The sequence below is a fragment of the Sciurus vulgaris genome (assembly GCF_902686455.1).
Source record: "Sciurus vulgaris genome assembly, chromosome: 6".
In the NCBI taxonomy this organism is placed as follows: domain Eukaryota; kingdom Metazoa; phylum Chordata; class Mammalia; order Rodentia; family Sciuridae; genus Sciurus; species Sciurus vulgaris.
In genome coordinates this window covers 45,635,260-45,647,826 of record NC_136466.1, presented here as the reverse complement: position 1 = coordinate 45,647,826, position 12,567 = coordinate 45,635,260, and the positions used below count along the sequence as shown (strand labels likewise).

The following is a 12,567-nucleotide window of genomic DNA, read 5'->3' as shown; positions in this document are numbered from 1 at the left end:
TCCATAAAAATTTACTGAATGTACATTGGATATTATGCAAGATTTATGGACAGAGATACAGTGAAACTTTTGTATCTCAAAGGAAACTTTATAATTTCCAAAGTTCAAAATTTGGTGTATAATGCAAATTTTATCTTTTATTTTTTAATATTTTAATCTGATTATCAGTTTGTAGACGGCATGATTTTATATTTAGAAAATACCAAAGATTCCACCGAAAAACTATTAGAACTAATAAAACATTCAGTGAAGTTGCGAGATATAAAACCAAAAAACCAAAATTCAATAGCATTTATAAATACAAATAGTAAATTATTTGAAAAAAAAAAAAGCAGATAAACAACTTTATTTCTGGTAGCTACCAAATAACTAAATAACCAGGAATAAATTCAGCCAAAGAGGTGAAAGAACTCTAACAATGAGAACTACAAAAAACACTGATAAAAAAAATGAAGAGGACACAAAGGAAATGGAAAGACATCCAATGTCCATAGCCTGGAAGGATCGATATTGGTAAAATGTCCATACTCCTGAAAGTAACCTATAGATTCAATGTAGTCCTTATGAATGTACCAATGAGATTCTTCACAGGACTAGAAAAAATTTCTAAAATATGTATAGGAACACACACACACACACCACCTGAGTAGCCAAAAGAATCTTGAGTTTAAAAAAAAAAAAAAAAAGGCAGGAGGCATTGCACTACCTAACTTCAAAATATATTAGCAAAGTTGCAATAACTAAAACAGTTTGCTATTGGCATAAAAACAGACATATCAACTTGTGGAACAGAATAGAGAAGCTAGAAGTAAACCCACACACATTTATAAACAACTGATCTTTGACAGTAGTGCTAAGAACATGCATTGGAGAAAGGCCAGTTGTATCAAGAAATAAATGCTCGGAAAAATGAAGAGGCACATGCGGAAGAATGAAGCTAGACCCCTCTCCCTCACCACACACAAAGATCAACTCATAATGGATTAAACACCTAAACGTAAGACCTGAAACTATGAAACTGCCAACAGGGGAAACACTTCAGGAGATTGGAATGGCAATGGTATTTTTTGGACTAGACTCCAAAAGCATAGAAAACAAAAGCAAAAGCAGACAAATGGCAGTTCATCAAATAAAAAACTTTGGTGCAGAGACAACCTACAGAATGGAAGAAAATATTAGTTAACTTATATTTCTGAAAAGCATTTAATAAACAGGATATAAAAGAAACTCTCCAAACTCACTAGCAAAAATAATAATAATGGGCAACAAATCTAACTAGACATTTCTCAAAAGAAAACTCAAAAATGGCCAATGGTTACATGAAAGAATGCTCAATAATAGTAATCATAAGAGAAATGCAAATCAAAACCACAGTGTGTTGTCACCTTACTTCAGTTAGAGCAACCACTGTATAAACAAACGATAGAAAGGACTGACAAGGATGCGGAGAAGAGGGTGTTGGGGGCTGTGCCATGTGGACGGCACCAGAATGGCGCCTGATCACATCGGCAGCGAGGAGGTTAATTGACATAAGCACACTCAGGTGATTTATCGTCCACGCACACAATGTATGCGCATGTGTTCTCAAGCACTCCTAATTGTGCCTGCTCAGACATCTATCGCCTTGCTTAATCTTTGCATAAGAGGCGTGGCCCTGCTTTCCGCCTCCTGGAGGTGATACAAGCGGGCCATAGGCCGAGTGAGAAAAGCAGCAGCAGCTAGCAGAAAGAAACGCAGAGAAGCCATTAGCAGAAAGGAAGAAGAAGAAGCGGCAAGCAGATAGAAGCAGCGAGTAGGGGCAGCAGTGGAAGGCAGATCGTAGAGCGGAGAACTGAGAATACACTTTTAGGTCGCAGATCACAGACAGGCAGATCGCAGTATTTGGGACGCATCATTAAGCCCCTTAGGTAGACGCACCCTTAGTTCACAGGATGCAGGACGCACCAGTAAGAAGCAGCAGACCTTAAGTGAGGCGTAGCAAGTCTCTCTTCCTCTAAGCTCTAAGCAAAGCCTGTCCTTCTCTCAAAGTCTCTCTCTCTTAAACAAAGTCTCTCTCTCTCTCTCTCTCCTCTCAAAGCAAGTAAGCCTCATTTCCTCTATCCTCTATAAACAAACAAGCAAGAAAGCAGCGCACTAAAGAGAAAGAAGAAGCTCAGTTTTCCAGTCCACCTCCGATAAATACCCGAGCAATTGTTGCTGCAGGCCGTAACAAATTGCCCCGGGCGGCGACAGAGGGAACACTTGTTCACTATTGGTGGGAATGTAAATTAATATAAACATTAGGGTAAATAGTATGAATATTCTTTTTTAAAAATGGAATTGCCATATGATCCAACAATCCCATTACTGGGTATATATCTAAAGGAAATGAAATTGCTCTGTCAAAGAGATATCTGCACTCCACGTTCATTGCAGCACTACTCACAAGAGCCAAGAAATGGAACTAACCCAAGCATCCATCAACTGCTGAATGAATAAAGAAAATGTAGTGTATACATATACATAATGGTATACTATTGAGCCATGAAAAAGAATGAAATCCTGTCATTTGCAAAAATATGGATGGACCTGGAGATGGACCTGGAGATCATCATGCTAAGTGAAATAAGCCAGGCACAGAAAGACAAGCATGACATGATTGTGGAATCTAAAAATGTGATCTCATAGAAGTTTAGAGTAAAATGGTGGTTACCAGAGATTGTGGACAAAGTAGGGGGAGGGAGATGTGGAGAAAGGTAGATTAACAAATATTAAGCTATAGTTAGATGGGAGAAAAAGGGTTCTGGTGTGCTAATGCACAGTGGGGTAGTTATAGATGATGATAATGTACTGTAATTTGTTTTTAAAAACTAGAAGAAAGGATTTCAAATGTTTTCATCAGAAAGAAATAATAAGAGAATAGATAAGGAGGAGATAGATAGGTATGCCCTGATTTGAATATTACATAATATACATGCATTGAAACATCAAAAGTTACTCCATAAATATGTACGATTTTATGTATTAGTTAAAATTTAAAAAAAAAACTATTTTGACAGTGAATTCATCCTTTAGCTAAACTCTCAATGGATCAGGTCTAGCACTCAGTTATTGGAACATTTGACACAATATTATACATTAAGTCAGACACCAACAGAATAAGTGATATTCTGAAAGTCTATTTCTGTGTTGAGTTAGAACTCAGAACACATATAACCATAAAATGATAGTGTACTTATACCAGTTCATAAAACTCACTTAAACCTTGATGTACTTGAGATTGAGTAGTAATTAGGCTATCAAGCCTAAGTACCATGTGTGAAAAAGTTCTATGGGAAAGTAGGTTAAAGAGCTAGGAACTAACCTCTCACTGTTTACTTCCCTGCCCACACTTGCCAGTAAGTGGGAGCCACATGTCCACAGCTCCATACCACAGGTGGCTTGCCCATGATTGGGTTGCTGCAGTGGTGGGAGGGTGGGCGACCTGCCGGACCATAGAAGGATTCCATGTGTGCGTAAGAGCATGAGTAAGGCCAGGCTTCTGGCAGGGTGGAGCATTAAGACCAGGCCAGAGATGTAATGATGTATGGAAGAAGCTGCATGCGTGGGTGGGGATGAGGGACTCAGATGACTTCTTTTTCACTTTTGTTTTTATTAATTATTTAATTATTATCATGTGAACTGACTGATATGTTCTAGCAGGACTCTTGGACACTAATACTTTGACAAAGATATCCACCATAACTAATTTGTTTTTAGAATTGCAATAATAGCTACTGCTAAATACATTTTTTTTTTTTTTTTTTTTGCATTTTCCCAAAACTATAGAGACTATAGTTTTGGAATTTTGAGGAATGCTAAATTTATACCAATTTTATTCATTCCTTTATTAAACAACAACACAACTTTACTGGTTTTTGTAAAGCCAAAGATGAACTAATGTGTATTGGAAGATACAAACAAAATCTCAGTCTTGATCCTGGAAGCTTCATTCCCAGCATGTTCTGGGTGTGCCCTCCTCCCCCTGTGCTGGGACTCCCTGATATGTCAAGTCCTGACAGCTCAGCCTCAGGTCAGCCAAATCCCAAACTAAGATAATTCCTTCAGGAATTCCCTCATGATTACTACATAACAGACTGTCCTCCTTTTTTTTTTTAAATTTAGGATCAAATATTAGGCCTTGAGGTCCTACATATTTATTTGTTTACTTGCTTGCAGAAGGTTGAGTTTCTTTTCTTGTTTACACAGCCTCTTCCTATACTTATTAATATAGTTTCAGGCCATGGTGTTTAATTTAATCAGTTTTTGTTTTGTTTTTGTGGTGCTGGGGATCGAACCCAGGACCTTGTGCATGCAAGGCAAGCACTCTACCGACTGAGCTATCTCCCCAGCCCAATTTAATCAGTTTTATTGGGATGTAATTTATGAACAATAAACTGTCTACTTAAGCTGTATAAATCAATGAGTTTGGATCCATGACCTTTGAAACCACGACTTCAATCAAGATACAGTACTCATTTTTCATCACTCAAGAATTTTTCATCACTCATCATCGCAAGAATTCCCTCTTGTGGTTTTACAGTTCATCCCTTCTTCTGTCCCAGGCAGCCATTGTCACTTTAGAGTTTCCCAGAATGCAACTGGGTTCTTCTACTCAACATAACAAACTTGAGAGTCATCTGTGCTGCTACACAAATTTATTATTTTTGTATTTGGGGGTACTATTCCACTGTATGGTCATATTACAATAAAACAAATGGAAATATAGAGTGTAATAATTTAGGTAAGCACATTATTTTTAATTTTAGCAAGTCCAATTTTGTATCATAACTGCTTTCCAAAGTATCATTATGTTTCACAACATTTAAGGTGCTTACCTCCATGATCTGTAGATCTGTACTTATGGTTCTTCCAATTATGTATATTAGAGTAACCAGTGATTGTGTTCCATACCTACAAAATAAGATGCGAATCATGGGTCAAAAGTATTTTGCAAAATAAAGCTGTGTTTTATGCAGCAGGTAAATACTAAATATACCACACTTATTCATTCCTATCTCCCAAATCTAGGCAAAAACAGGTATGAAGTTTAATTTCATCTTTTAATAGAAAATCTTTTATATGGAATGTTCTTTTAGCACTAAAAACATCTATAAATACTTATTTGTGTAACAGTTTTTAAAGCTTTATTTAAATATGAAAATCTCTTTTTTTAAAATTTCTTCTTAAAAGCAACAGTTTTACTTATTAAAATAATGAGGTAGAATATGTGTTCCATGTCTCAAATTAAGAAAATTTATAAGGTAGTAAATAAATATGTAAATTATGCCCCTTAAAAAGCAATAGTTGACATAGGATCAGTTTTCAGAACCACTGACTAAAGCATTCTGCAGTGCATTAAAAATGTTGTATTAGTTATGTTTTGGGAGAGAGGATTCCTACCTTCAGATATTCTCAGAATGTTGATGATCACTGAAAACTCAGTCCCATGTCAATCTGACCAACCTCCAATAGGCATGGTAATTAAAAACTGCCCTTCAGTTCAGTGTCCTTGAGTATCTAACAAGAATCATCTGAAAAAAGCTGTTGCTATGGAAAAAGAGCAGATACATACCTGTCCAAAGTGCTGCTGTAGCTAAAAATGTAAATAAATAACTTTTGGATGCATTAAAAGAAAGAAAGAAAAATTAAATTAAAATATGATTATTATAATGGACTGAAAAAGAAATGGTTTAGTTGCCTTGACAGTTAATTCATGCAATTGATTTACTTTGAAATGTGTACTTGAAATTAAAAATTGTAAGAGTAAATTTGTTTTACCCCATTTGTGTATAATCAATCAAAATAAATAAATTATTTAAAAAAGAGTAAATTTGGCATATATAAAAATGAAAGTAAGAGAAAATTGAGCTTTGGGTTTTTAGGGTTCCAATTGAGACAAGCTGTGACTACTGAAGCAAAGACAGGACATGAGACATTCAGCAAGTAAACCTGTGTCTATGGGGAAAGAGCAAATATCTCCTTGCCCATGCTGGGGATGGAACTCAGGACCTCACACATGCTAAGCAAGCACTTTTACCACTGAGCCACATCCCCAGCCCTTTGTTCTCCATTTTAAATAGACAAGTAAGTAGAAAAGAACCCAAAGTATAAGAAATTTGAGTTTCAAAAAAAGCAAGTTTCAACCTTAAAGACAAAAGTAAAAAAGAGGAAAGCTGCCTACTATGTTAAATGTGTGATTTTTGGCCAGAAACAGGAGAATGGTGATACCAAGAAATGGGGCTGGGTTTGAAATTACCTCTGGCAAATTACCAAGTGTAAAAATTAGAACAACAGAGTTAGATTCCTCAATCTCAGGAGTTGTTTTTGAGAAAGACATGATTTATCACTCTTGAAAAATGCATTATCTTGCATTACAAATAGTTTATACCTCAGGATTCAAATTTATTGTAATTGATATAATTAGCCAACGTATGTCAATAGCTATCCTTTTATCCATTGTAAAAAATGGTAACTAACACTCAATGCTAGTGTGGGTGCAGTGATTTGGTACGCTAGTCTGATTGGCTTTCAGCCTCTCCCATTTCTCTTAGGTCTCCCCACTGTCCCCAGCCAGGTCTGATACCCTGTGAAGAGCATGGCCACCAGGCAAGCTGGGGAGCACTGAGGCCTAATCCCAGGCCTGGTCACAGGACAGGTTCTCCAGGGTTGGGCACTGCACTTTGATAACATCTCAGTTTGCTTGTGTTTCTCTGCAACCTTTTTCAACCCTGTTTCTACCATGAAATACAACAGAGCAGAAGAGAAAATGAATCCATGCTTTCAAGCTTAGGATTTATGCAATATAATAACAGTGGAAGAAATCATGTATTTAGGGAAGAGGAGGGAAGGTTTCATTTTGGATCAGTTAGGTGTGAAATTGATTGAATTCCGTATTTAAATGAAACTTAAGGGTTTTTCTATAAGCCATGAAGCCCACTTAACAAGGATGGCAAGGGCAGGATCACCACTTCTAATACTACAATAAAAAAGTCACATGAATATTGTTGTTTCACCCTGTTCAAGTTCTTTCACAGGATCTATAGACAGCTGTTACCTACTGACTTTCTTGTAATTTAAAAGATATCTTTCCAAGGACGGTGGAGTCTCCCTTGGAGTCAGCATTCAAAAATTCATCTTTAGTTCAGCAATTAACTAAATTCCCCACAGCTGCAAGTGCAATGTCCTGCGCATGGGAGTGGGAGCAGGACCAAGTCATTTTACCGAATCAGATGTTTGAACATATTTATCTGGATCAGGTTCCCTGGGAAGACAGCTAGAGCTGGCTGAGGGGAGGAGAGGTCTGTGTACTGCTAGTCAGTGGGCTCAACATTAATGACCGTAGTATGGGAAATGACATGCACGAACCTGCCTGCATGTGAGACATGTGCCCATGAGTGCTTGAGACGAGGGAAGGACATACTCAAAACCAGTGTTGACCACTCCATGACCAGAACCTAAGCCAGACATGAGATGATGTTTGTTTCTGCATTTAGATGTGCCAGCCTGTCCATTCCATGCCCATTAAATCTGTATCCCTAAGCACAGGATCCCAGAAGAACAACACCATTTGGGAGTGGTTGGAAAGCCCCTCTGCGCATGCTCATCCTAATTCTATATTCTACAGCCAAGACCAATCCCACAATCCATTAAAAACTTCTGAGTCTTGGTTAATTAAATGCCTATAAAATTAATTGCTAATTATTTTACAGGTGGTTGTGAAATCTGCAATTATTGCAAATATAAACATTTTAAAGGACCAACCTTAAGGCATGTTTTTTTCATTCTAATCATGGCATTCCAAGAGTGCTGAAGGATGTTATCAATGTCATAAAGTAGAAAGTGACTGTATTGAGAGAGAAACTGATTGACATGGGGACTCATAATAAAACAGATATATCAATCCAATAAGATAATATTAATAATAATGAACATCAAGCATTTATTGTGTGCCAAATACTTTAAGTAGAATATTAATAAACTATCTTAAAACATAATTATTATTATTATCCCCATGTTAGGAATAAAAAACTGAAGCTTAGATTTAAAAACTTGTTAAAGGTCACATTCACTTCAACCTATGATTGGCCTGAATCTACATTTGTATTCTTGACTCTGTGCTCTGTGACATATTATGTCTTTAATGGAATCATGTGCAATTGAAAAAAATAAAATCACATCAAATAAAAGGACAAGGAAAATAATGAAGAGACACTTTATATAATTCTTAGAGGAATAAACCACCACTTTGCTATAGTGTTCTTTGTAGATCTTCCCTCAACCCCCCATTCTGGAAGTGCCCTAATAGCCTTAACACACCATCAGCATTAAGCACAACCAGTTTGTGCCTCATAGACACAAGTTAGAAACGAGAGATCACCAGTGAAGAACACACAAAGTCAAACTCCTTGGCAGATAGTCAAGGCTTGTTAATCCCCCTACCCCCAAACTTATCTTCTCAACCCTATCTTCCCCTTTCCAGTGCTCTAAGTTCCAACAGATTAGTTTTTGTGACCAGACCCAAATCAGCCTCCCAGCCCTGCCTCCTGACATTTCCTGGTGTCCAGTCTTCATGTAGAAGGATTTTTCCAAACCACTGTTCAGATCACAATCCATTCCCCACTTCCTTTTGAATCCCCAAAGCCTTTGAGAGTTCTCCTCCACAGCATTCATCAGACCTATGTCCTAATCACTTTATATCCCCACAAGCGTTTGGACTGTACCTTAAAATTAAAAAGAAAGAAAAGAAAAGAAAAAAACTAAGGAATTTTGTTACTGGAAAGAAACTTAGAATTTGTTTGATACAACATCTGTCATTTTACAGAAGAGGAAACCAAAGACTAAATGTCAAGTAGTAGACAAAAAATAAATAGATGTTGTTTCAGTTCCAGTTCTAAATGAAAGGGCTGGAAAAATTGTCTCTCTCATCTGTTCTTCTTCTGAAGTATGTGGTCAACTGGCAAAGAGACATTTTGTTGACAGTACAGTATCCTATTATGGTTTGTCTATAGAATGTGAAAAGTTATGGAAAATAATATTCCTACAAGATAGCTCCCAAAGAAAAGGAAGGAGAGGTGCAGCTCTGGAGGAGGAAGGGGAAAACTAGCCAAGGATTAACTTCCTAGTAAATCCTTTCCTTAAAACAATGAATCCTAAAGGAAAGGGGCAAATACTGAATGCTGGACCTGAACTTTGACCTTCCCCCACTGCAAATTAGCCCTAAATGGAGGCACAGCAAATACTGAAACTCTGGGAAACAATGGATCCCAGAGAAAAATAAGCAATGAGCAAGATTTGAGTACTCATCCCTCAGGATCTGGAGTCCTATCTCCCCAGAAAATAATGAGTTTCAACCTTTTAACCTGTATAACTAGCCCCTGACTGTCCAAACTACAAGTCCACATTTTCCAATGATTACACCATCTTCATTGTACCCTATAAAACCAAAATCCCCTCTGTAAGTGATGGCCATTTTCCCATCTGGAAAATGAGTCCCAATAGTGCCTTGAATGAATAAGTCTTCTCTGAATCTGTTGAAGTCTGCATCCGTCGTTCTGTGCTTACAGAATGTACCCCAAAATCTCATGTGTTCAGAAGAGGAGTTTTTAGACAATAATTGGACTATGAGGGCTCTGATCTCATCATGTGGTTGAATAGACTATTGGGGGAGGGGTGGGACCTCATTGGAGAAAGTATGTCACTATTAGCATGCCATTGACAAGTTTGTCTTCTCTCCAGCCTCTTCCTCCCTCTGTGCTTCTTAAGCTGCTATGAAATGAACAGCTTTCCTCCACTATATCCTTCCACCATGATGTTACTGTCTCACCTCAGTACCCGAGCAATGAAGCTGGCTGACCATGGAATGAACCTCTGAAACCATGACCCCAAATAAACCTTTCTTCTCTAAATTTTTCTTGTCAGGTATTTTGATCACAGCAAAAAAAGCTAACACATATCCAAAGCCTGTGTTTAGAAAAACTGTACCTATAAGATGCTAAGTAGTCAAAATGCGTGGAAAACTCCACATTTATTTATGCAAGACTTTTTGAGACTTTACAATGCTAACATATCTTGTAAGTTTACAAGAGGGGTAGTGAAAACAGACAGTTGTGAAACAGCTTGGGCTATTTCTACCTTGTTCACAGAAGGCTTATCAGTGTCTTCCATGAATAACATTCAGTGGAACACACTTGAGAAACCCTAAGTGATCTGTCACATTTTGGAAAATCCAGTACAAATACTTTTTGCACAGTTAATATAAAGTGTAATTTGGCATAATCTTTTTAACTTATGCTTTTTATACTATCTTCATAAGTACATGAAGACTGGTAATATGTAAATACTCATCAAATATAACAGTTTAGTAAGCGATAATTAAATATTCTGATGTACAAAGAAGCTAACTTCCTGAGCTATTTTAAAGACATATAATGTTTTTTAATTAGTAAATTAAACTATTATCTTAATAATTCATAAAAAATCACTATTCTAAATAAAACAATCAGCAAAATTGAACAAGACTGCTGTATATAAACTAAACACTGAAAATAAATGTATTCAATGTAGAAAGCAAACTTATTTGAGTCTGAAAGTCTTTTTGTAGTAGAATGAGCAAAAAGAGTGAGATTAATATGCCATAAATACGGCATCTATTATATGAGTGTGGTATTTTCTTGAGTAAAAGAGAAGTAGTCAAGCCATGGTTAAAAATTCATGCATTTATAATCTAGGAACTTCTTGGAGATAAGAAAAGACTCATTTGGAATTTAAGAAAGGAATTTCTGGTATGCTCTTATTTAATACAGTTACTTTGGTGATTTAGATAAATTGACAGATAATAAACTTCAGAGAGTAGAATTTAAGCCTCAGTAGAATGTTGCCAACATTTTCCTGTTCTCTAAATTCTTCTGAGGAATAAAAATTAAAACATAATTAAAATTACTTAAATTAAGAGCAATTATTGCCATCAGCACCCTTTCAATAGAACACATGTACTGTGCATCCTCTAATTTAAAAAAAAAAGATTCATTTCAGAGTAGTTTTAAATTTATAGAAAAGTCACAAACACAAAAAAAAACTTCCATATACCTGGCACTCAGTTTCTCTTATGGTTCTAATACATTTATCCAATGAATGGGCCAACTGTCCTCTAATTTTTAATAAAGAAATCTAAATAATAAATCTATTCAATTAGAAGCATGCCCTTATCATTTATTTTCTAGTCTAGTGACTTCTACAGGCTAAAGACATCAATATGAGGAATGCATTATCACAGCTGAGAGAACAGCAATGCCAGGTATATTTTTCAGGTGGCATTTATTTACTTCAGGATTCTATAAACCTGTTCTGAGGTTTTAATTTGCACATGTGCTGTGTATGGTATAAAAAGAAAGGACAAGGAATTGAGCAGCTGTTTCCCCCTGAGACCAATGCTGTCCAATTAACCTCTCCATGATAACAGAAATGTTCTTTATCTGTGCTGTCCGATAGGCACACTAAGCTCTTAAAACAGGTCTAGTGTAATTGAGGAAATGACTCTTACATTTTACTTACTTTTAATTAATGTAAATTTCCATATATTTGCTAGTAGCTATCATATTGGGGCAATGAAGCCTCATATAATTTTAAATACAGTGTCAACTTGTCCCATTTCAAACAAGACCAAAGTCACCTGGGAAGCCGGTGAGAGGTACAGATTTTCTACACTGTTGTAGCAGATTCTGATTTGGAAGGGGTAAGCAGACTTGGGTGTCTTCATGCTCATTGGTCACTCCAGGTGATTCTGAAACCCTGCTAAATTTGGAAGTTTCTAGTTGAGACTCAGGCTCACTTCTGTGTCCCAGGACAGCTCCTGGGACTGACCACTTCACTTTGAATGACAGCAGTACATACTATCCTTAACACTTGTAAGTGGTATGAGGATGCCGAGTGCCAGGCACTACTCGACAGTAAGCCTGGGATGCAACTGTGTCTTCTCTGGGACCCAACAGTGTTTCAGAAGGAATGGAGAGAGTGACCACCTGTGGTGATTACTGTTGCTGGCTCTTTGCGGTTCCAAAATCCGTGGATATTTGTCACCGCCTGCAGCAACAACTTGCACGGGTCTTATGGGTGGTGGAGTGGAAACTGAGGCACTTCTATCTTTCTCTTTAGTGCACTGCTTTCTTGCTTATTTATAGAGGATAGAGGAAATGAGGTTTACTTGCTTTGAGAGGAGAGAGAGAGAGACTTTGCTTAAGAGAGACCTTGAGAGAAGGACAGACTTTGCTTAGAGCCCAGAGGAAGATAGTTGCTATGCCTTAAAGTCCTGCATCCTGTGAACTAAGGGTACGTCCACCCAAGGTGCCCTAGTGATGCGTCTCAGTTCTCCATTCCGCGATCTGCCTTCCGCTGCTGCCCCTACTCGCTACTGTGTTCTTTCTTCTGGCTTTTCTGCTAATGGCTGCTGTGGCGTGTCTTCTTCTCTGGCTACTGCCGCGCCACGGGTCTTCTGCTACTGCTTTTCTTCTGCTAACGGCTGCTGTGTCTCTGTCTCACTCCGCCTACGCT

The 12,567-nt window shown here is 37.3% G+C and overlaps 1 protein-coding gene across 3 annotated transcripts in view; it reads right to left on the bottom strand.

Moving 5' to 3' along the window:
* Positions 1-12,567, bottom strand: part of LVRN (laeverin) — a 108,811-nt gene that overhangs the window by 37,788 nt on the left and 58,456 nt on the right. For all 3 annotated transcript variants that reach the window (XM_079143878.1, XM_079143880.1, XM_079143879.1), the window contains one exon: positions 4,857-4,932. In XM_079143878.1, coding sequence (XP_079000004.1) covers positions 4,857-4,932 — 76 coding nt within the window. The remainder of the gene's footprint in view (positions 1-4,856; positions 4,933-12,567) is intronic.